The following is a 27,438-nucleotide window of genomic DNA, read 5'->3' as shown; positions in this document are numbered from 1 at the left end:
GAAAGCTGCTTCCTATCAAGAAGCCATAAAACAACACTTTTGCTTCCTTAATCATACTAAATATGGTTAACCAGTGATTTTACTTTATTTCCAGAATGGTCTTTTTTTCATTTAAAAATCATTTTTATTAAGAAATCACTTTTGGTTACTCCCTTTTGTGATCTCTTAATACAAGATTGACTGTACATATAAAAATAACCACATGTAAAGTGTGCCCAATCTAATTGTCCAATAATCTGAATCACGTAAAGTGTGCCCAATCTAATTGTCCAATAATCTGAATCACGTAAAGTGTGCCCAATCTAATTGTCCAATAATCTGAATCACGTAAAGTGTGCCCAATCTAATTGTCCAATAATCTGAATCACGTAAAGTGTGCCCAATCTAATTGTCAAATAATCTGAATCACGTAAAGTGTGCCCAATCTAATTGTCCAATGAAATCTCACCTCAGAAATGAAGAACAGTGTGATGACCAGAACAAGTAGAATAAACTTGATTATCATGAACAGGTAGGTTCTTGTCCTCTCTGAAACAAGTTACTAACATGTCACAACAGTTCAAATGATTTGTATCCCAAATTGCAGATGACAGTAAGAAGGGGTTAAACAATAGACCCTAGATTTGCTGAGTAATCACTAAATCCTCTTCAGGGGTTCACTAGCCAATGCCCTCTAGATTTAATGAGAAACCAGTATATCCTCTAGAGGGATACACTAGCCAATGGCCCCCAGATTTGCTGAGAAACCAATAGATCCTCTAGACGGGTACACTAGCCAATGGCCCCAAGATTTGCTGAGGAACCACTGAATCCTCTAGAGGGGTACACTAGCCAAAGGCCCCTAGATTTGCTGAGTAACCACTGAATCCTCTAGATGGGTACACTAGCCAATGGCCCCTAGATTTGCTGAGAAACCAGTAAATCCTCTAAAGGGGTACTCTAGCCAATGTCCCCTAGATTTACTGAGAGACCAGTAAATCCTCTAGAGGGGTCCACTAGCCAATGGCCCCTAGATTTGCTGAGAAACCAGTAGATCCTCTAGAGGGGTACACTAGCCAATGGCCCCTAGATTTGCTGCATAAACCAGTAAATCCTCTAGAGGGGTACACTAGCCAATGGCCCCTAGATTTGCTGAGAAACCAGTAAATCCTCTAGAGGGGTCCACTAGCCAATGGCCCCTAGATTTGCTGAGAAACCAGTAGATCCTCTAGAGGGGTACACTAGCCAATGGCCCCTAGATTTGCTGAGTAACCACTGAATCCTCTAGAGGGGTACACTAGCCAATGTCCCCAAGATTTGTTGAGAAACTAGTAAATCCTCTAGAGGGGTCCACTCGCCAATGCCCCTAGATTTACTGCATAAACCAGTAAATCCTCTAGAGGGGTCCACTAGCCAATGTCCCCTAGATTTACTGCATAAACCAGTATATCTTCTGGAGGGGAACACTAGCCAATGGTCCCTAGATTTGCTGAGAAACCAGTTAATCCTCTAGAGGGGTACACTAGCCAATGGCCCCTAGATTTACCGCCTAAACCAGTAAATCCTCTAGAGGGGTACACTAGCCAATGGCCCCTAGATTTACTGAGAAACCAGTAAATCCTCTAGAGGGGTCCACTAGCCAATGTCCCCTAGATTTGCTGCATAAACCAGTAAATCCTCTAGAGGGGTACACTAGAATCCCCTAGATTTGCTGAGAAACCAGTAAATCCTCTAGAGGGATTCACCAGCCAATGGCCCCTAGATTTGCTGCATAAACCAGTAAATCCTCTAGAGGGGTACACTAGCTAATGACCCCAAGATTTACTGAGAAACCAGTAAATCCTCTAGAGGGGTACACTAGCCAATGGCCCCTGGATTTGCTAAGAAACTAGTAAGTCCTTTAAAGGGGTACACTAGCCAATGTCCCCTAGATTTGCTGAGAAACCAATAAATCTTCTAGAGGGGTCCACAAGCCAATGCCCCCTGGATTTGCTGAGAAACCAGTAAATCCCTTAGAGGGGTACACTAGCCAATGGCCCCTAGATTTCTTGAAAAGCCAGTAAATATTCAAGAGTGGAACACTAGCCAATATCTCAAAGATTCACTGATAAACCAGTAAAATTTTTGTAGGGGTCCACTTTCCAATGGGCCCTAGATTTGCTGATCAACCAGTAAATCCTCTGGAGGTGAACACTAGCAAATGGCCCCTAAATTTCCTGAGTAAACCAGTAAATCCTCTGTAAGGATCACTTACCAATGGCTCCTAAATTTCTAGAGAAAACTAGTTAATTCTCTGTAGGGGTCCACTAGCCAATGGCTCCTAGATTTACAGAGTAAAGCAGAAACCATATATTTGGTGAGAAAACCAGTAAATCCTTTGTAGGGGTCACTAGCAAATGACCCCTAGAGTGGCTGAGATAATTCTTCAGTCCTCCCTAAGAGACCTTTTGATGACAATATAGGTTCCGAAAATAGTGCAAACAAGTTCCCTTCCTTAAATTGTACAAGTTACTGGTAATATTATAGCACAATTCTATGTATTGAAAATTCTTCTCTTTTTCTATTAAAATAAACATGGTTACCTCAACCAAGGGCCCATATTCACCAATCAATTCTGAGAATTAATTCTAAAAATTGAGAACATGCTTAAAACTGTAATTCATTTGAAAGACAAGTGAAGCATGGCAGTTAAAGCCTTAGATTGTACAATTCTTCTTTAACAACATGTTAAAGATAAAAGAACCATTTTTAGTCTGTATATGAGCAAACTCTTAGGTACATTTCTTGAGTCTACGACTATTCGCCATTCTTATCTCTTGGAATAGGTTGGTGAATACCAGCAAAGGATTACATGTGTTGCTAGGATACCTTCGGCCTGTTTCTCTGTAACCCGGGGCCACACTGCCATGGTGACGTAGACGACCATGAACCAGAACGACACCAGTGGCACGAAGTAGTAGAACTGGTAGTGGCGGTTCATCACAAAACACAGCGCCACCACCAGGAAGTTCAGACGAAACAGCACCTGAAATCAAAGAGCTGAGAGCATAAAAAGACTGAATTTAAATCAAAAGGCTAAGATAATGAAAACAAAAACTGTATGACATAAAGAGGCTGAGAGAATAAAAAGACTATATGACATCAAAGGGCTGAGAGAATAAAGACAGTATGAAATAAAAGGGCAGAGAGAATAAAGACAGTATGAAATAAAAGGGCTGAGAGAATAAAAGATTTCATGGCATCAAAGGGCTGAGAGAATAAAAATCCTGTCTGTAATCAAATGGCAAAGAAAGACTGTATGAAATCTAAGGGTTATGCCAAAACAGACTGAAATCAAAGGACTGAGAGCATAAATAGATTGTAATATTTTGGTCACATGTTTTATTGCCCTTTAATTAAATATAATTTTTTCAATTGCATGTAAAAAGGTATTGATTTAAGGTCATGAGTTCGAAAGAAAATAAAAAACCAGGAAAATTAATTTTTCTTTGCCATTGTTCTATCACTCTATTTTTGCTTTAATTTAAATTACACAGACTGTGTTACTGCTCTTACATGATGTGTTGGCGAGAAAAGAAATTAAAATAGAGGGACATGACTTTTCATTTTTACAAGCCACATACCAAACTTCTCATATAATCCTATGCTAGTATTTTTTTATAACAAGGGCTGTTTGTAAAACATGCATGCCCCCCATATAGGCTGTCAGTTGTAGTGGCAGCCAATGTGTGAATACTTTTTTTGTCACTGTGACCTTTGACCTGAACATCAATCGTGGTCATCTGCCAGTCATTATCAATGTACCTATGAAGTTTCATGATCCTAGGCGCACGCATTCTTGAGTTATCATCCGGAAACCATTTTAATATTTCGAGTCACTGTGACCTTGTCCTTTGACCTAGTGACCTGAAAATAAATAGGGGTCATCTGCCAGTCATGATCAATGTTCGGAACTATGAAGTTTCATGATCCTAGGCATAAGCATTCTTGAATTATCATCCGGAAACCATTTTACTGTTTTGAGTCACTTTGACATTGATCTTTGACCTAGTGACCTGAAAATTAATAGCAGTCATCTGCCAGTCATGATCAATGTACCAATGAAGTTTCATGATCCTAGGCGTAAGCATTCTTGAGTTATCATCCGGGCCATTTTACTATTTCGAGTCAATGTGACCTTGACCTTTGACCTAGTGACCTGAAAATCAATAGGGGTCATCTGCCAGTCATGATCAATCATGAATGTACCTATGAAGTTTCATGATCCTAGGCGTAAGCATTCTTGAGTTATCATCCGGAAACCATTTTACTGTTTCGAGTCACTGTGACCTTGACCTTTGACCTAGTGACCTGAAAATCAAAAGGGGTCATTTGCCAGTCATGATCAATGTACCTATGAAGTTTCATGATCCTAGGCATAAGCATTCTTGAGTTATCATCCGGAAACCATTTTACTATTTCGAGTAACTGTGACCTTTACCGTTGACCTAGTGACCTGAAAATCAATAGGGGTCATCTGCCAGTCATGATCAATGTACCTATGAAGTTTCATGATCCTAGGCCTAAGCGTTCTTGAGTAATCATCCGGAAACCTTCTGGCGGACGGACCGACCAACATGTGCAAAACAATATACCCCCTCTTCTTCGAAGGGGGGCATAAAAGAGAAAAAAAGCAATATTTATGAGGTCACTTTTTGCTTTAAAATAGCCTTAATATTCTGGCACTAACTTCATATTTTTAAGTACCTAAAATTATCAATTGTGTTACTTCATATTTATAAGTACATACAATTCTCAATTGTGTTATCATATTTATAATAAATATATTGTTCATTAAATATTTTTGGCATTATATCAAATAATTTTTAACTGTAGCTTAATAAGGTTATTTCATTACACACATATAACTACTAAACAGCACAATTACACTTACAATATCCTCACAAATGTAAAATCATACAATCATCTAACGATGATCTAATAAGTCATGTCATGTCTATTTATTCCTGTCCCTGTTTATGAAGAGTTCAAGCCAAAATAATAGACAGAATAGAACATACATGCATTAACAACATGAAATGCACTGTTTTGTTTGTAAGAAGAGTACCAACATGATTTTGATTCTTACTTTTTTTCACATATTACAAAGTAGAGAGAACTATAAACCCCTTATTAACCCTTTGCATGCTGGGAAATTTGTCATCTGCTAAAATGTTGTCTGTTGAATTTCTAAAATTAGCATTTTCTTCGAATTTTTTTCAAAGAATACTATCAGAATAGCAAACAGTTTGGATCCAGATGAGACGCCACGTTCTGTGGCGTCTCATCTGGATCCAAACTGTTTGCAAAGGCCTTTAAAATTCAGCTCCAGCGCTTTAAGGGTTAACGTAAAGTCTCATATAACAAACACAGGTCCCCAAAGTCAAAGTTTAAGTGGTTACAAGTTAAATATAAATGTTGTTATATAGCAACATGTAGCCACCACTATAATGTTAATGCTAGAAAGCGTTTGGTGCAAATGTCTACTTGACTGTCCTTTTGGTATGAATATATTCTGTCTAACAAATATACAGTTGGCACAGTCTGATCAGGTATGACACTTTCCACTTTCTTTCCCAAACAAAAATCACAACGCACATGCATTAAACCCAGTTTTTGCACAGCGCTACTTAAAAATATCATTAAAATCTAGCCAATATTTGTCTATTAAGCATCTGATGGTCCTCATTGAGCACGCTCACTTACTTCAAGCATTCTTCTTAGCCCATTGTTCCTAATGCTCCAATATTGTGGTAAATAGCGACACCCAGTCTGAAAACATGCAGGCAAAGTACAGGTGAACGTTGGAAAGCTACTTGAAAACAAGCTCGGGAGTTCATTTTATCCCTTTATCACTTATATACGTATTTTACCACTAAGATATGTATATTACCACTAAGATATGTATTTTCATGCATTTGTAGTCCCTTAAAGATTTAAATTTAATTAAAGACCTATCTTACTAGATTTAAGTTTTAAACGCTTCATTTCAATCCCTTAGATACTGAAGAGCAGCAAACAGCATAACACCTGAACAGACTGCGAGTGACTCGCAGGTTGTTCTGGTTTTATGCTGTTTGCACAGAGCCATTTTCACTTTGCTTCTGAGTGGGAAAGGGTTAATAACACATGTAGCTCTTGATAACAAGAGGGCCATAAAGTGCTTCAGCGCTCACCTGAGTTCCCAGTCACTAATTGTTGAGGACTTGACCAGGTGATCTCATTTTGACCACACTTGACCAAGATTCATGCATGGCCTTCATTTTAGTAAGATAAACATTCTGACCAAATTTTATAAAAATGAGTCATAAATGTGGCCTTACAGTGGTAACAAGTTTGTTGTAGAAATTTTATCAAGTGACCTAGTTTTTAGACACATCTGACCAAGATTCACACTTGGCAAAGATATTATCAAAACATATTGACCAAGTTCCATCAAGCTTGAGTCATAAATGCTGCCCCTAGAATGGTAAGATATTTATTTGACCTGGTGACCTAGTTTCTACACATTAGTGACCTAGATTCAAACTTTGCCTAGATATTGTCAAGATAAACATTCTGACTATGTTTCAATGAGTCATAAATGTGGGTTCTAGAGTGGCACCACTTAGCTTTTAATACTATTTGACCTTGTGACCTAGTTTTATTACGCACATGACCTTGATTGGAATTTGACCAAGAAAATGTCAAGATAAAGATTCTGACCATGTCTTATCAAGAATGAGTCAAAAATGTTCCCTATAGAGAGGTTGGTAACAAGGTTTTTTCTATGATTTGACCTAATGTCCTAGTTTTTGGATGCATATGACCCTTATTCAAACTTGGCATAGATATTGTCTTTATAAACATTCATCAATTCCTCTAAGTTTAAACAAGGTATTTCTAAGATTTGACCTGATAGCCTAGTTTGTGGACGCATGTGGCCCAAAACCAAACTTGGTAGATAGATATTGTCAAGATAAACATTCTCACCAAGTCTTGTCAAGATTGGATGAAAAATGTGGCCTCTAGAGTTGTTAACAATTATAATTTAGGATGCATACCACACACACCCCACCATGACAGACACCTGACAAAGAGTGATCACAATTCCCCATCTTAAAATATAATTATTTTTCGATGCAGATAGATACATGTATGGCAAATAACATTCTATTTCATGTTCAAAGATTAAAATGACTGCTTTTAAACAAGTAGCTTTAAAATATTCAGCCTGGTCCCATTTTATTAAGCTACTTACACACAAATCAGACTTACACGCATAATTCAAATTTATTGACAGCTCTGCACTTTAGTCATACATGTTGAAATCAAAGCTGTGTGCAATATCCTTTGCCGCTGAAGTTTCAGTGAATGTGCATTTGGTATTAATAAATGAAATTTAAGAAACTATTATTTTAAACAAGAGCACCGCCTTGCGGGTGCAGACCGCTCATCTATTTTCTTTTTAAAGGTGAAGGGACTCTCATTTTCAATCACAAAGGAGGGAGGAGTGGAGTGAAGAGGGGTGTATAGTGTGGGGTTGTGGACATTTATTACATTATCTTCCAAAAAAGCGAAAAAAAAAAAAAAAAAAAAAAAAAAATCGGGGGGGGGGGGTATAGTGTGAGGGTGTGGTGATAATTTGTGAGATGATCTTAAAAAAAAAAAAAAAAAAAAAAAAAAAAAAATCAAAAAAAAAATTTGGGGGGGGGGTGGGGGGGGGTGGGGTGGGGGTATAGTGTGAGGGTGTGGTGGTCATTTGTGAGATGATCTTATAAAAAAAAAAAAAAAAAAAAAAAAATTAGGGGGGGGGGGGGAGGGGGGGAGGGGGGGGAGGGCACGGGGGATGGTTTGGGTGAAGTCTATTGTGGTATGTCAGGTAAGAGTAGTTTCATCAAAGTATCAATCAAATCTAATCATAAATAAAGAAGTTATGGCAATTTTAGCAAAATTTAATAATTTGACCTTGAGAGTCAAGGTCATTCAAAGGTCAAAGTAAAATTCAAGTTGCCAGGTACAGTAACCTCATGATAGCATGTAAGTATTTGAAGTTTGAAAGCAATAGCCTTGATACTTCGAGTGGATCGAAACACAAAATTTAACCATATATTAAAAGTTACTAAGTCAAAAAAGGGCCATAATTCCGTAACAATGACAACCAGAGTTATGCAACTTGTCCTTTTACTGTACCCTTATGATAGTTTGTGAGTGTTCCAAGTATGAAAGCAATATCTATGATACTTTAGGGGTAAAGTGACCAAAACATAAATCTTAACCAAATTTTCAATTTTCTAAGTATAAAGGGCCCATAATTCCGTCCAAATGCCAGTCAGAGTTACATAACTTTGCCTGCACCGTCCCCTTATGATAGTTCATAAATCTTGCAAGTATGAAAGCAATAGCTTTGATACTGTAGGAATAAAGTGGACCTAAACACAAAACTTAATCAAATTTTCAATTTTCTAAGTATAAAAAGGGCACATAATTCTGTCAAAATGCCAGTCAGAGTTACATTACTTTGCCTGCACAGTCCCCTTATGATAGTTAGTAAGTGTTGCAAGTATGAAAGCAATAGCTTTGATGCTTAAGGAATAAAATGGACCTAAACACAAAACTTAACCAAAATTGTCAATTTTCTAAGTATAAAAAGGGCACATAATTCTGTCAAAATGCATGCCAGAGTTATCTAACTTTGCCTGCCCAGTCCCCTCATGATAGTAAGTAAGTGTACCAAGTTTGAATGCAATAGCATTGATACTTACTGAGAAAAGTGGAACTAAACGCAAAACTTAACCAAAATTTGCAATTTTTTAAGTACAAAAAGGGCACATAATTCTGTCAAAATGCACGCCAGAGTTATCTAACTTTGCCTGCCTAGTCCCCTCATGATAGTAAGTAAGTGTACCAAGTTTGAATGCAATAGCATTGATACTTTCTGAGAAAAGTGGACCTAAACGCAAAACTTAACCGGACGCCGACGCCAACGCCAACGCCAACGCCAACGCCAACGCCAACGCCGACGCCAAGGTGATGACAATAGCTCATAATTTTTTTTCAAAAAATAGATGAGCTAAAAATGAGCTTCAATAAATGAAAATATATAAGTCTATTTAATTAATTAATATGTAAGTCTTAGAATGGAATATGTAGCTTAGTAAAACATTATCCTGGGGCTCATCTTATGAAGCATCATTTGACAAATCTAAGTAAGGTTTGAACATTTGGAAGAGTTATTCTTGCTAAGCACCATACCTTATAGTTTCTGTAATTCTTTGTTTACTAATCCTTACAATGCCCTATATTTAATAGCGACATATTGATCATAAATATATATTGTTTGCAAACTACAAAGTTTTTCCTTACTTAAATTTGTTTTACAATCTTTGATAAGACAGGGCCCCAGGAGTTCTATCCCTCACATAATCATGTACACTTTACACAGCTGAACTTTGCCCATGATTTCTATACCTCACATAATCATGTACACTTTACACAGCTGAACTTTGCCCAGGATTTCTATCCCTCACAAAATCATGTACACTTTACACAGCTGAACTTTGCCCAGGATTTCTATCCCTCAAATAATCATGTACACTTTACACAGCTGAACTTTACCCAGGATTTCTATCCCTCACATAATCATGTACACTTTACACAGCTGAACTTTGCCCAGGATTTCTATCCCTCAAATAATCATGTACACTTAACACAGCAGAACTTTGCCCATGATTTCTATCCCTCAAATAATCATGTACACTTTACACAGCAGAACTTTGCCCATGATTTCTATACCTCACATAATCATGTACACTTTACACAGCTGAACTTTGCCCATGATTTCTATTCCTCACATAATCACATACACTTTACACAGCTGAACTTTGCCCAGGATTTCTATCCCTCAAATAATTATGTACACTTTACACAGCTGAACTTTGCCCATGATTTCTATCCCTCACATAATCATGTACACTTTACACAGCTGAACTTTGCCCACGATGTATATCCCTCACATAATCATGTACACTTTACACATCTGAACTTTGCCAATGATTTCTATTCCTCATATAATCATGTTCACTTAACACAGCTGAACTTTGCCCAGGATTTCTATCCGTCACATAATCATGTGCACTTTACACAGCAGAACTTCGCCCAGGAGTTCTATCCCTCACATAATCATGTACACTTTACACAGCTGAACTTTGCCCATGATTTCTATACCTCACATAATCATGTACACTTTACACAGCTGAACTTTGCCCAGGATTTCTATCCCTCACAAAATCATGTACACTTTACACAGCTGAACTTTGCCCAGGATTTCTATCCCTCAAATAATCATGTACACTTTACACAGCTGAACTTTACCCAGGATTTCTATCCCTCACATAATCATGTACACTTTACACAGCTGAACTTTGCCCAGGATTTCTATCCCTCAAATAATCATGTACACTTAACACAGCAGAACTTTGCCCATGATTTCTATCCCTCAAATAATCATGTACACTTTACACAGCAGAACTTTGCCCATGATTTCTATACCTCACATAATCATGTACACTTTACACAGCTGAACTTTGCCCATGATTTCTATTCCTCACATAATCACATACACTTTACACAGCTGAACTTTGCCCAGGATTTCTATCCCTCAAATAATTATGTACACTTTACACAGCTGAACTTTGCCCATGATTTCTATCCCTCACATAATCATGTACACTTTACACAGCTGAACTTTGCCCACGATGTATATCCCTCACATAATCAAGTACACTTTACACAGCTGAACTTTGCCAATGATTTCTATTCCTCATATAATCATGTTCACTTAACACAGCTGAACTTTGCCCAGGATTTCTATCCGTCACATAATCATGTGCACTTTACACAGCAGAACTTCGCCCAGGATTTCTTTACCTCACATAATCATGTACACTTTACACAGCTGAACTTTGCCCATGATTTCTATCCCTCAAATAATCATGTACACTTTACACAGCTGAACTTTGCCCATGATTTCTATCCCTCAAATAATCATGTACACTTTACACAGCTGAACTTTGCCCATGATTTCTATCCCTCACATTATCATGTACACTTTACACAGCAGAACTTTGCCCATGATTTATATCCCTCACATAATCATGTACACTTTACACAGCTGAACTTTGCCCATGATTTCTATTCCTCACATAATCATGTACACTTTACACAGCTGAACTTTGCCCAGGATTTCTATCCCTCACATAATCATGTACACTTTACACAGCTGAACTTTGCCCAGGATTAATATCTCTCACATAATCATGTACACTTTACACAGCTGAACTTTGCCCAGGATTTCTATACCTCACATAATCATCTACACTTTACACAGCTGAACTTTGCCCAGAATTTCTATCCCTTATATAATCTATGTTCACTTTACACAGCTGAACCTCGCCCAGGATTTCTATCTCTCACATAATCATGTACACTTTACACAGCTGAACTCTAAGGTTAGGGTTTATTTTTACTAAGTGCAGGGCTGTTTTGGCATAGCTGAATTAATTCACATTCCAAGAACATTTTTGAGGAAAATTGAATACGAAAAACTTGTGCATATTGTCAAAATTTATTTCAATGAAAACCTACTACATTACAGCAGGTTTAACCCTTCACCACTTAGATATGAACTTTGACGCATTTCTAGTCCTTTAGAAAGTAACATTTCATTAAAGACCTTTCTTACTAGATTCAAGTTTAAAGGCTACATTTCTAACCCTTAGATACTGATGAGCAGCAAACAGCATAAAACCTGAACAGACTGCGAGTTACTGGCAGACTGTTTTAGTTTTATGCTGTTTGCACATAGCTACTTTCTCTTTGCTTCTCAAAGGGAAAGGGATAAAGTACAAGTTCGAAGCTTCTTTTTCCCCATGATATGTAAAAATCCCATACAGATTCAATTTTAATAAAGAGTATATGCATCTTTGCATCTTTTTTAACTTAATGAAATCGTAATTTGAATAAACTTATTTTGATCTTTGCTAAAAGAAACAAGGGCTGTTTGTAAAACATGCATGCCCCCCATATGGGCTGTCAGTTGTAGTGGCAGCCATTGTGTGATTACGTTTTTTGTCACTGTGACCTTGACCTTTGACCTAGTGACCTGAAAATCAATAGGGGTCATCTGCCAGTCAATATCAATGTACCTATGAAGTTTCATGATCCTAGGCGTAAGCATTCTTGAGTTATCATCCGGAAACCATTTTACTGTTTCGAGTCACTGTGACCTTGACCTTTGACCTAGTGACCTGAAAATCAATGGTCATCTGCCAGTCATGATCAATGTACCTATGAAGTTTCATGATCTTAGGCATAAGCGTTCTTGAGTTATCATCCAGAAACCATCTGGTGGGGACGTAGACCCCACAACAATAGAACATAATATAATCTGCAAATGTGGTCCTAAACTGCATCCAAGAACGAGTCACTGTGACCTTGACCTTTGACCTAGTGACCTCAAAATCAATAGGGGTCATCTGCCAGTCATGATCAATGTACCTATGAAGTTTCATGATCCTAGGCATAAGCGTTCTTGAGTTATCATCCAGAAACCATCTGGTGGGGACGGAGACCCCACCACACCAGTACATAATATAATCTGCAAATGAGGTCCTAAACTGCATCCAAGAACGAGTCACTGTGACCTTGACCTTTGACCGTTAGCATTCTTGAGTTATCATCCGGAAACCATCTGGTGGACGGACATACGGACAGACATGTGCAAAACAATATACACCCTCTTCTTTGAAGGGGGGCATAACAATACACAACACATGTGTTTGCGTTTATGTAACAAACAACCTGAACGTGATGATGTAAACAAGTCTTTTTTGGATTGTTAAACTGTGAATTCTGAGTGGGAAAGGTTTAGAAGCAAATGGGTAAACAGCAGACTGCACAGGCTAATCTGTGACAATACTTTATACTCGTGCATTATGCCCAGTTTTCCCAGATATTGGCTCAATTGTTTTACACATATCAATAACTGTGCATTATTAGGGACTGAAATTAACATAATGGTTGAAATACACACTTTCAATAAAGTTATACATACAGCCTACTCTCGTTATCTCGAAGTCAGCAGGAACAAGAAAAAATATTGAGATAACGAGAGCTCGAGATATCGGATTAGGCTTATTCAAAGAAAAATGAGACACAATTTACCTTGTTTTTAACATCTAAATACCTGCTAAGTGGTCTAACTAAAGCCGCGTGGCATGATACTCACAACGGCGTAATAATTACTGTATGAGATTCAATGCGCGTTTCTTACGATTCTTGGATGTCCTTCTCTGGATTGCTCGACAGACAACTCCTAATTATCTTTCAAGTTGATAATGACTGTTAAAGTTCAAGGATAGAACAACTTTCTGCAAATTTGCGATGGTTTATATACGCAAAAATATATCTCAATGCATTTTGGAATGTTGTTTGTAAAAACAATTAGTATTTCCGCCTTTTGGCAGGCTATGTGTTAATTGCAGTTGAAGTGACAGGCCATACTCAAGTGTTAATGGCTAACGGCATTAGACACGTGTGGTCATTAATGCAAGTAACAGATCAATTATCTATTGCACAGTATTGGGAACGGTTTAGTATCAAAGAAAATGGAGCTAGGTTCACTAACCATGATTTTTGGCCCAACATTTTTATTAAAATTATTTCTTTGCAAATTATCGGTTTGGAAGTATAACTATTAAAATCCATAATTTATCTATGCAAAACTTCATTTTATAAGGTATAGAGTCCCTTACAGTATGCACAGAGCCCGACGCCTATACCCCTAGAATGCTAAAAGTCGGGGAATTTGAGGATTTTCAGAATATATCTAGAATAGTGTCTATCCGAAAGATATGCATGTAACATATGCATTGCAAAACACTTGAAATACATTTAACAAGAATGTTTTAGATTTTTCAAGATACGTTTTTTAGACAATTATCAGCATATATCCGCTAAAATGTTGAAATATCTGAATATAGTGTCTATCCGGAAAATATGCAAGTAACGTATGCATGGCAAAACACATTCAATAAGAAAACACTTAATAGAACAGAATTAATAAAAACTAGGAATAGAAAAACCACAGTTTTCAACGTCAGGGACAAAAATCTGCGTATATAGTATATTTAATTGACTTAACAGGTTCTCTAATTAAGGGGCTATTGTGATGTCATAGTCCTGAAATGTGGAATAAAAAACTGTATTTTAAATTTGCTAGATTTTGATCAATAAACAAACCAATTTTCGCCAATTTCTGAGATTGGGCCATTTTGGGTGGTTAGTGAACCTAGCTCTTTCTTACCTTTGCCGACACTGGGACAGTTATTCGCACTTCGAGATAAACCACAGTAAATACATGTAAAAACGGGACTCGGAACAAACTTTTATATCGAGATATCGAATTATTCAACATAATGAAAATCAATATATGCGATGTTTATTAATATAGATAAAGAAGGAAAAAAGTTGGGACATTGAGCCTACTTCGACATATCGAGAAAATCGCGATATCTGATGTCGAGATAACGAGAGTGGACTGTATGCCATCAGCAAACACTCTAGAACTGAAGATAATTATGAACCTTTTTTCTATTTGTAATGTGATGATCAGAATGTAAGTAAAACAACAATTATATTTCGCCTGTTTACAAAATCATTATTCACATATTTAGTTTGAAATTATCACAACCATTTATCCTCTATTTCCAGGCCATTTAACAATTGCCTGCTGTCACTTGCTTTTGTTGCCAATGGCAACAAAATGCACAAATGGCAACAGTTTCTCAAAATTGGTGATTTTTTAAAATATAATGATTCGCCTGTGTACCTTTTACCAACAGACAAAAGCACCTTTATAGAGAAGCCACTTTACGGCAGTCAATTACTAGAGCTGATTAAGCCAGTGCAAACATGCACCAAGAGCATTGTTTGTTATCATCATTAATTGCCTAGTGTTGCAGACAAGAGACAGCATGAAAAAATGCATCAGTTTTCCACCCAGTAAGGCACAACCACAATCAATTTAAATCTTACTTCACAACATTTCAATATTATGACTAGTAATTATTTTGCAACAATTTTTCCCCCCGAATAATTTATCACCGTTCAGCTGTGCAATAGGTATTATCCATACACATAGAGGGATAAGAGAGTAACTGTAGCATTTCCAGAAAATTTCAATACAAGATACATCAGTTTCATTTTTAACCCTGATATACCATATATTCTCTAATAAACACCCCCAGGAGCATCACATTTTCCTCATGTGGATGTATATACGCGTAAGGGCATTCATTACAGAATATAGGGTACAGGTTTCTTAATAATTAAAAAATCCCAACAAAAGACGTGTTATTGAGTTAGAGGGATAGAAAACTCTCCTGCAATGTTGTCGACAAGGGACTGTACTAATACAAATATATCTGCTTAGTATGAAACCACTGTTAGGTGCAAACACAACTCGCCACCACACATGCATACAGGATAAACAACACCAACAAACAACAGCAGGAGGAGTACACAAAATAACCCTTTACCCTTATACACGCACTTTGACGTGTTTGTAGTCCCTTAGAAAATCTGATTAAATGTACCATCTTCTTTACTAGAAACGAGTTCAAAGGGTTTCATTTCAAGCCTAAAGATACTAATTATGCTGTTTGCTACTAATGAGCAGCAAAAAGCATAAAACTTGAACAGACTGCGAGTGACTCGCAGGCTGTTCTGGTTTCAAGCTGGTTGCAAAAGCCATTTTCACTTTGCTTCTGATGGGGAAAGGGTTACAAAGTTTCAACATCTGCTATTTTAAAATGTTTTATTTTTTTTTAAATTGGTATTTTAAATAATGAATTCAAATTCTGTGGAATCCCTTATTTTGCAAAGATTACTTGTACGTCTACAAAATGCACTGAAATTGTAACAGTAATAAAAGTAATATTTAGTGAAATTTTTCAAAATTCTAATTAATCAGCCATATTTAATCATTACTTAAAACACACAAAAACCTGTACAGTATGGTGTGATTTCATGTTTAATAATGCAATATTTGATAGTGGGGTACAATACCTGACAAAGAAAGAGGGACAAGAACATTATAAGACTTTGTCTTTCCTTCTAATCCCATTTAAAAAAAAGTATGTACCTATTATAAATGTTGTATGAAATTCTATGTAAAATAAAATATCATGTTTGAAAGAAATATATTTAAACCAATACCTGACAGTATCTGAACAGGTCATATTCTCCTTTCTTCCAAAAGTAAGTGAAATGACCAAACCCGGTAAGGAACAGGTAACCTGACACTAAAACTCGGATGTGCATGTAGATGGGTAGAATCTGCAAAGAAAATTATTCTGGAAAAACTGTGCTTAATGTTATACTATGTGTATCAAGTCTAGTCCAAGATTAGTCAGTTCACTTTGCACAGGCTAATCAGGGACAAAAGTTTACGCCTTATCTTTTCATTAAGTAGACACTTCCTTAACAAAAAAAAATCAGTTAAGCAGGAGTTAAGTGTCATCCAGGAGGAGTGTGTGTGGATTGCACCGACTAATCTGGGACAACACTTTACGCACATGCAATAAGCTATGCTAGCAGAAAAAAAGCGTATTTTGTCCGTTATATAAGTGGATGGTATTTCATCAGTGGTTACAGAGAACATTCTCATGGAAAGAAAGACAAGAATGTGCCCCCAAGCCCATACATTATATTGACTATTAACAAATCTGGACAAATTAGTGCACATTGCATGTAGGACTTTGCTAGCAACAGTAACTGTGATGAGAAAAATATATTTCTAACAAACAAATTTGTTGACTTGATATCCCCCACCAATTTCAAAATTTTGAGACAGACACAGGGACCAAATGATGGACAGACGGACACTGCCCACTCTATATCTCTACGCCTATGTCAGGGGATAATAACCAAATTCTAAACAAACCATAGGCTTAAGCAAAGTGAGATTTTACCGTTATAATTTGAACACAATCATAAATCTCTATAAATTGCATACAGTGGCATCACTTATATTGGCAGCTTATAATTTCACGTATTTTGAATTGAGGAAAAATTTATGTGGTGAAAATTATGAATAAATCTGACTTCAAAAAGTAACCAATTTAGTAATTGCAGATCACTTCAATTCTCACTTGATCTCAAAGTCGACCCTGGACGGCTCAAATCTAGATTTCCGGAATAGTCCGAACTATTGACACCCCTGAATAAAAAATCTTAAAATATGAAACACAATGCCCCCTATTGCGCCGCTTTGAAATAAAATTTCAATATATCATTTGGCAGGTTTAAAAATTATCTCCCTTTTAAAGCTTATTACTTCCCTTGGATTGTATTTTTTGAATTTTGACCTTGACCTGTCACCACTCAAAATGTGCAGCTTCATGAGATACACATGCATGCCAAATATCAAGTTGCTATCTTCAATATTGCAAAAGTTATGGCCAATGTTTAAGTTTTCGGACAGACAGACAGACTGACAGACAGTTCAACTGCTATATGCCACCCTACCAGGGGCATAAAAATAAGGACTATGCAAAATATAGTAAGTGAACAGTACAGTTGGGGAAATAAGAACTCTGCAAATATAAGTGATTGTACAGTAACATACCTTGCTAGCGCCCGTGATGTGGTAAATGAGAATTACAAGCTGCATCCATCCTTTCCACTCGTCAGTCTGGTCTCTATGCAGCATCTCTGTCTGAAATTATGGCATCATACGAGTCTTCAGAGTTTAAGATGTCCAGCACATATCTTATACCTGTGAGTCAGATCTTATATTAAAATCCACTATATTGGCCTCATTCTGGGAAAACTGGGCTAAAAGCGTTGAGTGTCGTCCCAGATTAGCCTGTGTAGTCCTCACATACTAATCAGGGTCTTCACTTTCTGCCTACACTGAATTTTCATTTAAAAGTTTAAATTAAACAAGATATGTGTTTGTCAGAAACACTATGTCCCCTTTTGCGCCGCTTTGAAGCTATATATTTGACCTTTGACCTTGAAGGATGACCTTGACCTTTCACCACTCAAAATGTGCAGCTCCATGAGATACACATGCATGCCAAATATCAAGTTGCTATCTTCAATATTGCAAAAGTTATTGCAAATGTTAAAGTTAAGGCAAACAAACAAACAAACACACAATCAAACAAACCAACAGACAGGGCAAAAACAATATGTCCCCCACTATAGCGGTGGGGGACATAAAAATTCCATAAAAGTAGGAAGTGTCATCCCTGATTTTCCTGGGCGGGCTGCACAGGCTAATCGGAGATGACACTTTACACAGATGCATTTAAACCTGTTTTCCCACAACAAGGCTCATTTGTGGACTTTACAATACAAGTCTGACTCAAAGGTGTAAGAGAAGTGCGATATTTTGTAACATTTTATTGAAAATGACCAACTAACTAACAAAACATCTGAGCAACAGAGAGACTCCAATATACCCTCTTTCAAACTTAATTTGTAAGGATTACAAGATCCTGCCATAAATCAAGTCCCAATAAATGAAACTTGGGCAAAAAATTGGCATTTTAAGCTCAGCTTAAATTCTATCACTTCTATGTCTTTGAATAGGTACGACAAAGGAATCATCTAAACAACTTTAAGCAGCAAAAAAACATTGAGCTTGACTGCAAATCGGTTTCTCATGCATGATTAAGAGTGTTGTGTAACCTACTTTTTCTGTGCTTTCAGTGAAGAAGAACCCCAGGATCATGATGTAGGCAAAAGGTAGGAAGAAGTTCACATGTGTGTAGTACTTGTTCTCCTTCATGAAGAAATCCGTCCTGAAATTCAAGTGAAGCTAAACCTCTCCCACTCTTAAGCAAAGTGAAAATGGCTATATGAAACCACCATACAACCAGAAAAGCCTGCAAAAAATGTGCAGTGTTTGAAGGTTTCATGCTGTTTGCTGCTGAAACTAGCAAGCAAGGTCTTAAATTAAATTAAATTTTCTAAGGAAATACAAACCAATCATAGTGCATATCTGAGTGTTAAAGGGATAATATGAGATCTTAAGCAAGTAGTAGCTACCCATTGTTTACGGCATTTATTTATCCCATCACAAGTGCATTTGACAAAAACAATTGTATAAACTAAACAGTATTTCACACTGATGGAAGCAGCAAACATTTACATTATAGTGACCTCATTTTCTTTGTTATTCAAGACATCATTTCATGCTTCTTGTGTTACTAAAAACATACCATATCAACTATAATTAAACATATATTTGTATGAAACTTCTAATGGAACAAAAAAATAAAATCAGTCTGCATTGTTTAAATCTACATATAAGATGTTTCTTTCCGAATTTCTGGATAACAACTATTATCCAGAGAGATATGATCCCCGATTTGGGAACACCTGGCTGACTGCATGTGCGGCCGCAAGGACAACACTTTACACTTATATGGAATTTTTATTTTAAAAAACATCTCTTCTAAACAAAAATCCAACGTCAGCAGAAAGTGTTGTCCCTGATAAGACTGAACAGGCAAAACTGGGAGGACACTTTACGCACATGCATAAAACATCATTTTTCCAGAGCGAGGCTAATTTTAATAAAATATGTACCTGTCACACAGGTAGAAATAGGCCATGATGATGCCAAATTTTGAGAGGGATGTCAGCACCTCATACAAGCTTTGTGCCAGCTCCTTGGTAGATGTTTCCGCATTGACAACGCCTCCATTTCTCTGACAGTTCTCTGTAAACATGATTGATAGTATTAAAATAGGCTCCAGAAGAAAACATGAAAGTTTTCCCTGATCTTGATTAATACCCTCATTATCTAAAGCACTCCCTGATGTTAATTAATACCCTCATTATCTAAAGCTTTCCTTGATGTTGATTAATACCCTCATTATCTAAAGCTTTCCCTTATGTTGATTAATACCCTCATTATCTAAAGCTTTCCTTGATGTTGATTAATATCCTCATTATCAATAAATAGCTTTCCCTTATGTTGATTCATACCCTAATTATCTAAAGCTTTCCCTGACGTTAATTAATACCCTGATTATCTTAATACCCTGATTATCTAAAGCGTCCCTAATGTTGCTTCATACCCTCCTTATCATAAGCTTTCCTTGATGTTGAATAATAGTTATTAAAACCCTCATTATCTTAAGCTTTCCATGATGTTGATTAATACCCTCATTATCTTAAGCTTTCCATGATGTTGATTAATACCCTCATCATCTGAAGCTTTCCGTGATGTTGATTAATGTCCTCATTATCTAAAGCATTCCTTGATGTTGATTAATACCCTCATTATCTAAAGCTTTCATTGATGTTGATTAATGTCCTCATTATCAATAAATAGCTTTCCCTGATGTTGATTCATACCCTAATTATCAAAAGCTTTCCCTGATGCTATTTAATACCCTCATTATCTAAAGCTTTCCTTGAAGTTGATTAATACCCTCATTATCTTAAGCATTCCCTGATGTTGATTAAAACCCTCATTATCTAAATCTCTCTTTGAAGTTGATTAAAACACTAATTATCTAATGCTTTCCCAAATGTTGATTAATACCCTCAATATCTAAAGCTTTCCCAAATGTTGATTAACACACTAATTATCTAAAGCTTTCCCTGATGTTTATTAATACCCTCATTACCTAAATCTTTATTTGATGTTGATAAATACCCTCATAATATAAAGCTTTCCCAGATGTTGATTAATACCCTCAATATCTACAGGTTTCCCAAACGTTGATTAAAACCCTCATTATCTAAAGCGTTCCAAAATATTGATTTATACCCTCAATATCTAAAGCTTTCCAAATGTTGATAATTCTCTCAATATCTACAGGTTTCCCAAATGTTAATACCAGCAATAATCTAAAGCTTTCCCAATTGTTGATTAATACCCTCAATATCTAAAACCTGGATTTCTCAGAGCTTGACTGATATATTTTAACAGCATTTAAAAAACATACCTGTTCTAATTTTAAGTCCATTTCTTCTAAGCCGCCTTCGATAAATCAGCAATGCAATTGTGGAAACTAAGCTGTTAAAAAATAAAAATAAATAATAATGCACAAAGTATCAAAGGCAATTTGAGCAAAAAATAAAAATAATTGTCATTTCTGTTGATTTGACCTTCCATTAACCAGCCTGTGCTAAACTCCTAAGCCAAGAATGAAAGATCAGGATGATGTTTCCCAATTTGTTTACACCCAAAGTAATTATGACAGTAATATGCCAAAAAAAGTAGGGCTTCGAGGGCTCTCAGCCTCACATCAAAGTTTATAACAGAACAGAATAGTTTACTCAGACTTAAGGACAGAAAGCTCATCATCATTAACAAACATGCACAAAAACATGTGTTTTAAGTCAATACCAATATAACAATTGAAATTAGAAAACATTGATATAAATGTAGTATAGTGAAAATGAATCAACCAAGTTTCAAAGATTAGGATTAAAAAGTTACCTCATAAAAGTTATCAAACATTTTCTTCAATTTTGACAATTTTTTTTTTGTTTAGTAGGAAACTTTGCCATTTTCAACAATATTTCAGTCTGATGACCTAGTTTTGGACCCCATTTTACCAATTGAAAACTCAGTTGAGAAACCATTATGACAAATGTTTCTCCCAGTTTCCCCAAAATCGTGCATCAAATGAAACTTTGAGAGTGTCCACAAGCTCTCTTTTCAATTTCAACCAGTTCCCTAGATTTGGATTTTACAGTGCCCAGTTTTGGCAAATGTCTGAAGAAAGTTTCATAAAGATTAGTGGAGAAATGCGACCTTAACAGTGTTAACAAGGTGAATGTTGGGGAACAAGATATGACGGTGCGGTAAAAATTGGGAGGTAAAAATGCCATAGGTAAAATACCAGAGGTAAAAATGCCAGTGGTAAAAATGCCAGATGTAAAGTGGCAAAAATGCCATAGGTAAAAATGCCAGATGTTAAAAAAGTAAAAGAGTTTTGAGCAATATTTTTAAGGATATTGAGTATTGTAAGGAAACATTTCTTATTGAACATGTTATTTTTATTCTACTTGTCTCACTAATAAATTTAGACTATAATTTTGTTATTGTGCTTTATTCGTTCTGTTTATTGGTTGGGATTTTTTGTTTCTTTATAGAATCGGTCATTAAATATCTTTTAAAAGCTATTTTTATTGATGTAACGGAATCTTTTGATTTTTTAGGACAATAAATTATTAAAGCAATATGACAAACAAGCAGGGTTTTGATGGTGATCATGTTTACATTAATTACTAAATGAGGCATGTATTGATACGTATAGCTAATTAAAGCATTTAAGCATTTTAACATAGAGCCGATAATATATAGATTTATTACAGGGTGAATTCCCCTCTCCCCACAACTGAAATTTTGTACATAATATTTATCTGCACTTTTTTTCTTAATCAATTGCGGATTTTAAACATTCACTTAACCCCTACAATACTCAATATCCTTAAGAATATTGCTCAAAACTCTATATTACTATATAACATCTGGCATTTTTACCTATGGCATTTTTACCTATGGCATTTTTACAACTTTACATCTGGCATTTTTACCTCTGGCATTTTTTCCTCTGGCATTTTTACCTATGGCATTTTTGCCATACAAAGGCCTCATTGAATTGACCAGTCGCCAAATTATCGATCGCTCCGCCCACATAGTCATGTGGTCTAGTGATTAGAAAACTCCGACAAGCAGATTGCAATTATAGCGCATTACGTGAGTAAAATACTATACTTGTAACGATGTATCATGCTCTTTTTATTAAAGCCCCACACTAAACTAAACTGCTTTGTACAACTTAAATACAATCATAAATGCTTTAGAGAGAAATGGCGTAATCAAAATAAATGAGTTAACTATCAGAAACGTTTCTTATACATATTATAGGAAGTTGATGAAAAATCAGTGGTAAAAATGAGCATTTATTTCATATTGATTTTGAACTTGGATTAAAACCGTCTGGCAGTGAATCCGGTTGCTATTCATATATAATTTTGAAAATATATTTATTAAATGCAAATGACACATTCATATCATGATGGGTTTTTTGTTTATTAAAAATGTTTAGATCTTTGTTTTATTGTGTTATTTTTAAAGACACCGATTTTTTAAATTTAGATATAAATTAAGTTTTGATTGTAACCATAATATAATACAGGCCTAATTTCGTGGTTTCATTAACAGATCTAATATGCATTTTATTTCATTTATGTTTAATGGGAACCTGCTACATTTCACTATCGAAAAATGAAATTTTGGTATTACGGTGCTGTTCACGAACATTCGAATTGAATACATTATGCATATTATGCATTTGTTTATTTATAGCAAGATGGCCCTTATATGTTAATTGCAATTTTCACATTTCTTCCCGTATCAATATATATGTTGTATTAGAAATGTTGTTGTTGTTGTTGTATTATAAGCCTTACATTTTACACTTGAAGTCGCTTTAAGCTAGCTAAGCCGCGTTGAAATCACCTTTTTGTTGTTTTAACTTTAGTTAAAACAATATTTAAGTTAACAATTTATAATGATTTCCATTGTTTATGATCCACAGAAAATAAATATATAATTGGAAATCATTTAAGTAATTAAATATTTCTTTTCTTGTGTACAGTACCTAACAATGCCTTTATGTTCATTCATTCTGAGATCCACGCAACAAATTGTCATTTATTAATCATCGACAATTACGCTGAGATTAATAAGCACGTGTGGCAATTATTATGTTGCCCAAATTGCTTAATAATATTGAGCATCAAACGGTATAACACGTTGTATAGAACACACAACTGGTGTGGTTACAATATTTATTGTGTTTGTTTTCTCATAACTCGTTCGTATGTTCAAGAAATAAAGATACAATAATAACCTTTTATAAAGTATGTACATGTATAGCACCTACAATTTTGAATAATGATCGAACAGTAATGATCATGCATTTGATATAAAATCTGTGTAAACTCTTAAAAATTACGTCATTCCATATGTACGATACGCTTTGTTTGTCGGACAAAATGGCGGCCAGATAAGCGTTGCTGAGGGGTGTGTGAAAAATCCATATCTGATTGGCTGATCGAAGAATGTGGGCGGAGCGATCAATACCTTGGCGACTGGTCAATTATCGACCTTTTGTAATAGATTGCAGTATAAAAGGAAAAATTTCAAAACCTAAGATGCTGATGAACCAGCACACAGCAAATCAAAGCGCTGAAGGCACTGTAGGTGTTCGCTGTTGTATAAGCCCTTGTCAATTTAAAACTCACTTTTTACCAAAACACACATTCAGCGCACTTAAAAGTGCATTAATTATGTGTTTTTTGTTAATATCTGTGTTTTCAGTGTTCAAAAGTGCACTTAAGTGCGCATTTTGTGCGTTTTTTCTTTCCAAGTGCTTTATTTAAGTGAAACAGTTTGTTTTTTGTGTGTGTTTTCTTCATCTGTAAGTGCGCTTTTGAGTGTAGATGTGAGCAGAATGTGTGTCTTTTATCTAAGAAGTGCGTCTTTTATCAAGGAGGTGCGTCTTTTATCTAAAAAGTGTGTTTTAAGATTTACAGATGTGGGTTTTTTCTCACAAAAGTGTGTTTTTCTGTTTTGATGTGACTTTTTTAAGCATAAGTTAGTCTTTTATTTCATAAGTGCGTTTTTATCATATGATCTGTTTTAAAAGGTTTTATCTAAAAAGACACATGTTTAACACACTTCTTAAAAAGTGCGTCTTTAACAACCGTTTTGCTGTACAGAAATTGAACAAGAAACAAAATTGTTGCAGGCTCTAACAATTTATTTGCATCAAATGAATAAACATAGACATATACCTCAGTAACCTGCTATAATATAAGGTGCAGTTTGAATTCAAAGCGGTTACCGGTTGTGCATATGAATCTTTTTCGGCGTTAGCTGTATACGCCAGCTTTTCACCTTAGCCTGACCTTTGTTAGCGTCCAACAGAATTCAAATAAAACTTCCCGCGGCCAAGTACAGATGAATACACTTCATTGACTGCATTGGCTGATTTGATAATTCCACTAGAACATTGGAAACATGTCCGCGTCTTTGTAACACTGTATTACTGCGTGTTCAGCATGAAACAGTTTTATCTTTTATAAAAAGGCTTAATAGATAGAACAGTTTTACACTTAATCTCGCCATCAATACAGTTTGTGCGTGCACCTTTATTTTCAGAGGATTTTCAGCGCGAGAACGTTGTGAACTTAAAGGCCATGTTCTCATATTTAGTACTGACTTCCATATTCCTGTCAACATGTTATATGTAAAAGTATAAAGAGCAGTGGAAGCGATGCCTCACTTTAATGTATTGCATTTCAACCCGCGAGGTATAAGGGGTCAGTTCGCGGTTAGTGTGTTTGAATGTCAGAGTTTATATACAGGTCAGACCTTATGTGCTGTTCGGAGTTCGCGGTCAGTAACATAATAGTTATATAATAAAGACAATATAGCGTGAACTAGGTGAACTGGAATTTTCTTTACCACCAGAAAGATGTGAAATGAAGATATCCAGCGATATTATTTTATGGCATGTCAATAATAGATTATTAATGTGTTTTTAACAATACCATGATAAATATTATTTTTAATTAACAAGAATTATTCCATCATATTTACTAATGTATTATTGCAGCATATTGACTTATGTATTGAGTATGAGCGCGATGATTCTCGATACTGTTAATAATCGAATCAAATACACGTAGCAATGCCCGATAAATTACTCAAACAGGTTTGTTCGAAGAACGCGCGTATACATATTTAAAATATGTACGGAGACTTCGCGTGTGGCCGGTTGACTTTGGTTTTCTGTTTTGTATCTATAGCTTTATGACAAGCAATATGTAATAATGTGAAATAAGCCTCGAAAACTCCGCGTAACATCCCGTACTGCGTTTGATGCAGCTAAAAACTGCACAGAAAAAGATATTTGCTATCCTTGATCTCATTCATTTAAATCTTTACCTTCCATAAACTCCAACCACAATCAACGCCGTATATCTTTTTTAAAGATATTTCTTGTTAATGTTAACATACTGGATGGATGCTAATCTCTAATCTGATATCATACTGTCTCAGCCAATTACTCAATCTGGGAAATATCCACTGATAATTAGGCACACTTCAACCCCAAAATATTTATTGAATAATACACAGCACTCTTAGCATACTATATTTAATTATGCCCCCCTTCGAAGAAGAGGGGGTATATTGCTTTGCACATGTCGGTCAGTCGGTCTGTCTGTCGGTCCGTCCACCAGGTGGTTTCCGGATGATAACTCAAGAACGCTATCATGAAACTTAATAGGAACATTGATCATGATTCGCAGATGACCCCTATTGATTTTGAGGTCACTAGGTCAAGGTAACGGTGACTCGAAATGGTAAAATGGTTTTTGGATGATAACTCAAGAACGCATATGCGGCCAACAAGGCGAACTCTGAACAATATAACTGAAGCAACTGGTCTGTAATCCTAAATCTATAATTATCAGTCCAATGAAACATCATAATTTGATGCAATCATCCATCAGTGCTCCATCTAAGCCTAACAAAGGGGTGTTGATAGACTTTTGATTGGTTGAGGCACCATCTATTTGAAAACAAGCGACTTTTGATTGGTTAAAGGGCAGAAAGTTATTGAAAACAAGTTGGTTTCAGCCACTGACTTTGAGTTAAATTTTATAATTGAGCAACATTAAGACATTTAACTTACCACTCTGGTTTAACAGTGAGCCAGGGAAAGGATTACCTACCACTCTGGTTTATCAGTGAGCCTTGCTGTCAGAAAACAGGGCTGTATGCATGTGCATTAAGTTTTCCAGATCAGCCTGTGTAGTCTGCACAGGCTAATCAGGGACAACACTTTCTGCTTGAATGGTATTTTACTTTAAACAAGAGGTCCTGAAAGGCCCAAAGTCGCTCACCTGAGATAAAAAAAAATGACCTGTTCTTTGCAGCCCAAGACATCAATGCAGTGCTCCAGATAACATGCGTAAAGGCGTAAAAACGCATTTAATTTCTTAAATAACGATTTAGATTTAGAATCCTTGCGTAAAGTTACGCATTGCAAAAATAAAACACGAATTCAAAATTTTCGAATGTGCGTAAAACTTCCAGTAGCAAATTATATACGGTAAACATTTCATCCCGGTTCTGACTCTTCTAGGCGCTCAATTAAAACTACAACTTTAAGTCAACGTCACTAAAGCGTTTGCTGTGAGGAAGAGCCACACCTAAGAACGGTCGAAAGGCCAAACGGTCTCGATTCTGTTCTCCCAGTATTGCAGGCGTGTCATTACTGTTTATTGTACCTTTTTAATTACACTTATCGTAATTTTTATACATAA

The 27,438-nt window shown here is 36.0% G+C and overlaps 1 protein-coding gene across 2 annotated transcripts in view; it reads right to left on the bottom strand.

Moving 5' to 3' along the window:
- The window catches only part of LOC127846961 (N-acetylneuraminate 9-O-acetyltransferase-like), a 76,779-nt gene that overhangs the window by 13,534 nt on the left and 35,807 nt on the right, over positions 1-27,438 (bottom strand). The window contains exons 10-17 of one of the 2 annotated variants that reach the window (XM_052378422.1): positions 21,030-21,100; positions 19,660-19,792; positions 18,761-18,869; positions 17,687-17,776; positions 16,276-16,395; positions 5,725-5,790; positions 2,848-3,004; positions 449-528 (exon numbers count right to left, since the gene is read on the bottom strand). In XM_052378422.1, the coding sequence (XP_052234382.1) occupies positions 449-528; positions 2,848-3,004; positions 5,725-5,790; positions 16,276-16,395; positions 17,687-17,776; positions 18,761-18,869; positions 19,660-19,792; positions 21,030-21,100 (826 nt within the window). The remainder of the gene's footprint in view (positions 1-448; positions 529-2,847; positions 3,005-5,724; positions 5,791-16,275; positions 16,396-17,686; positions 17,777-18,760; positions 18,870-19,659; positions 19,793-21,029; positions 21,101-27,438) is intronic. The other variant, XM_052378423.1, reaches the window with a different exon arrangement.

The sequence above is a fragment of the Dreissena polymorpha genome, chromosome 10 (assembly GCF_020536995.1).
Source record: "Dreissena polymorpha isolate Duluth1 chromosome 10, UMN_Dpol_1.0, whole genome shotgun sequence".
NCBI classification, from domain to species: Eukaryota; Metazoa; Mollusca; class Bivalvia; order Myida; family Dreissenidae; genus Dreissena; species Dreissena polymorpha.
The sequence above is the reverse complement of the archived record's forward strand: the minus strand, read 5'-3'. Positions and strand labels throughout refer to the sequence as shown.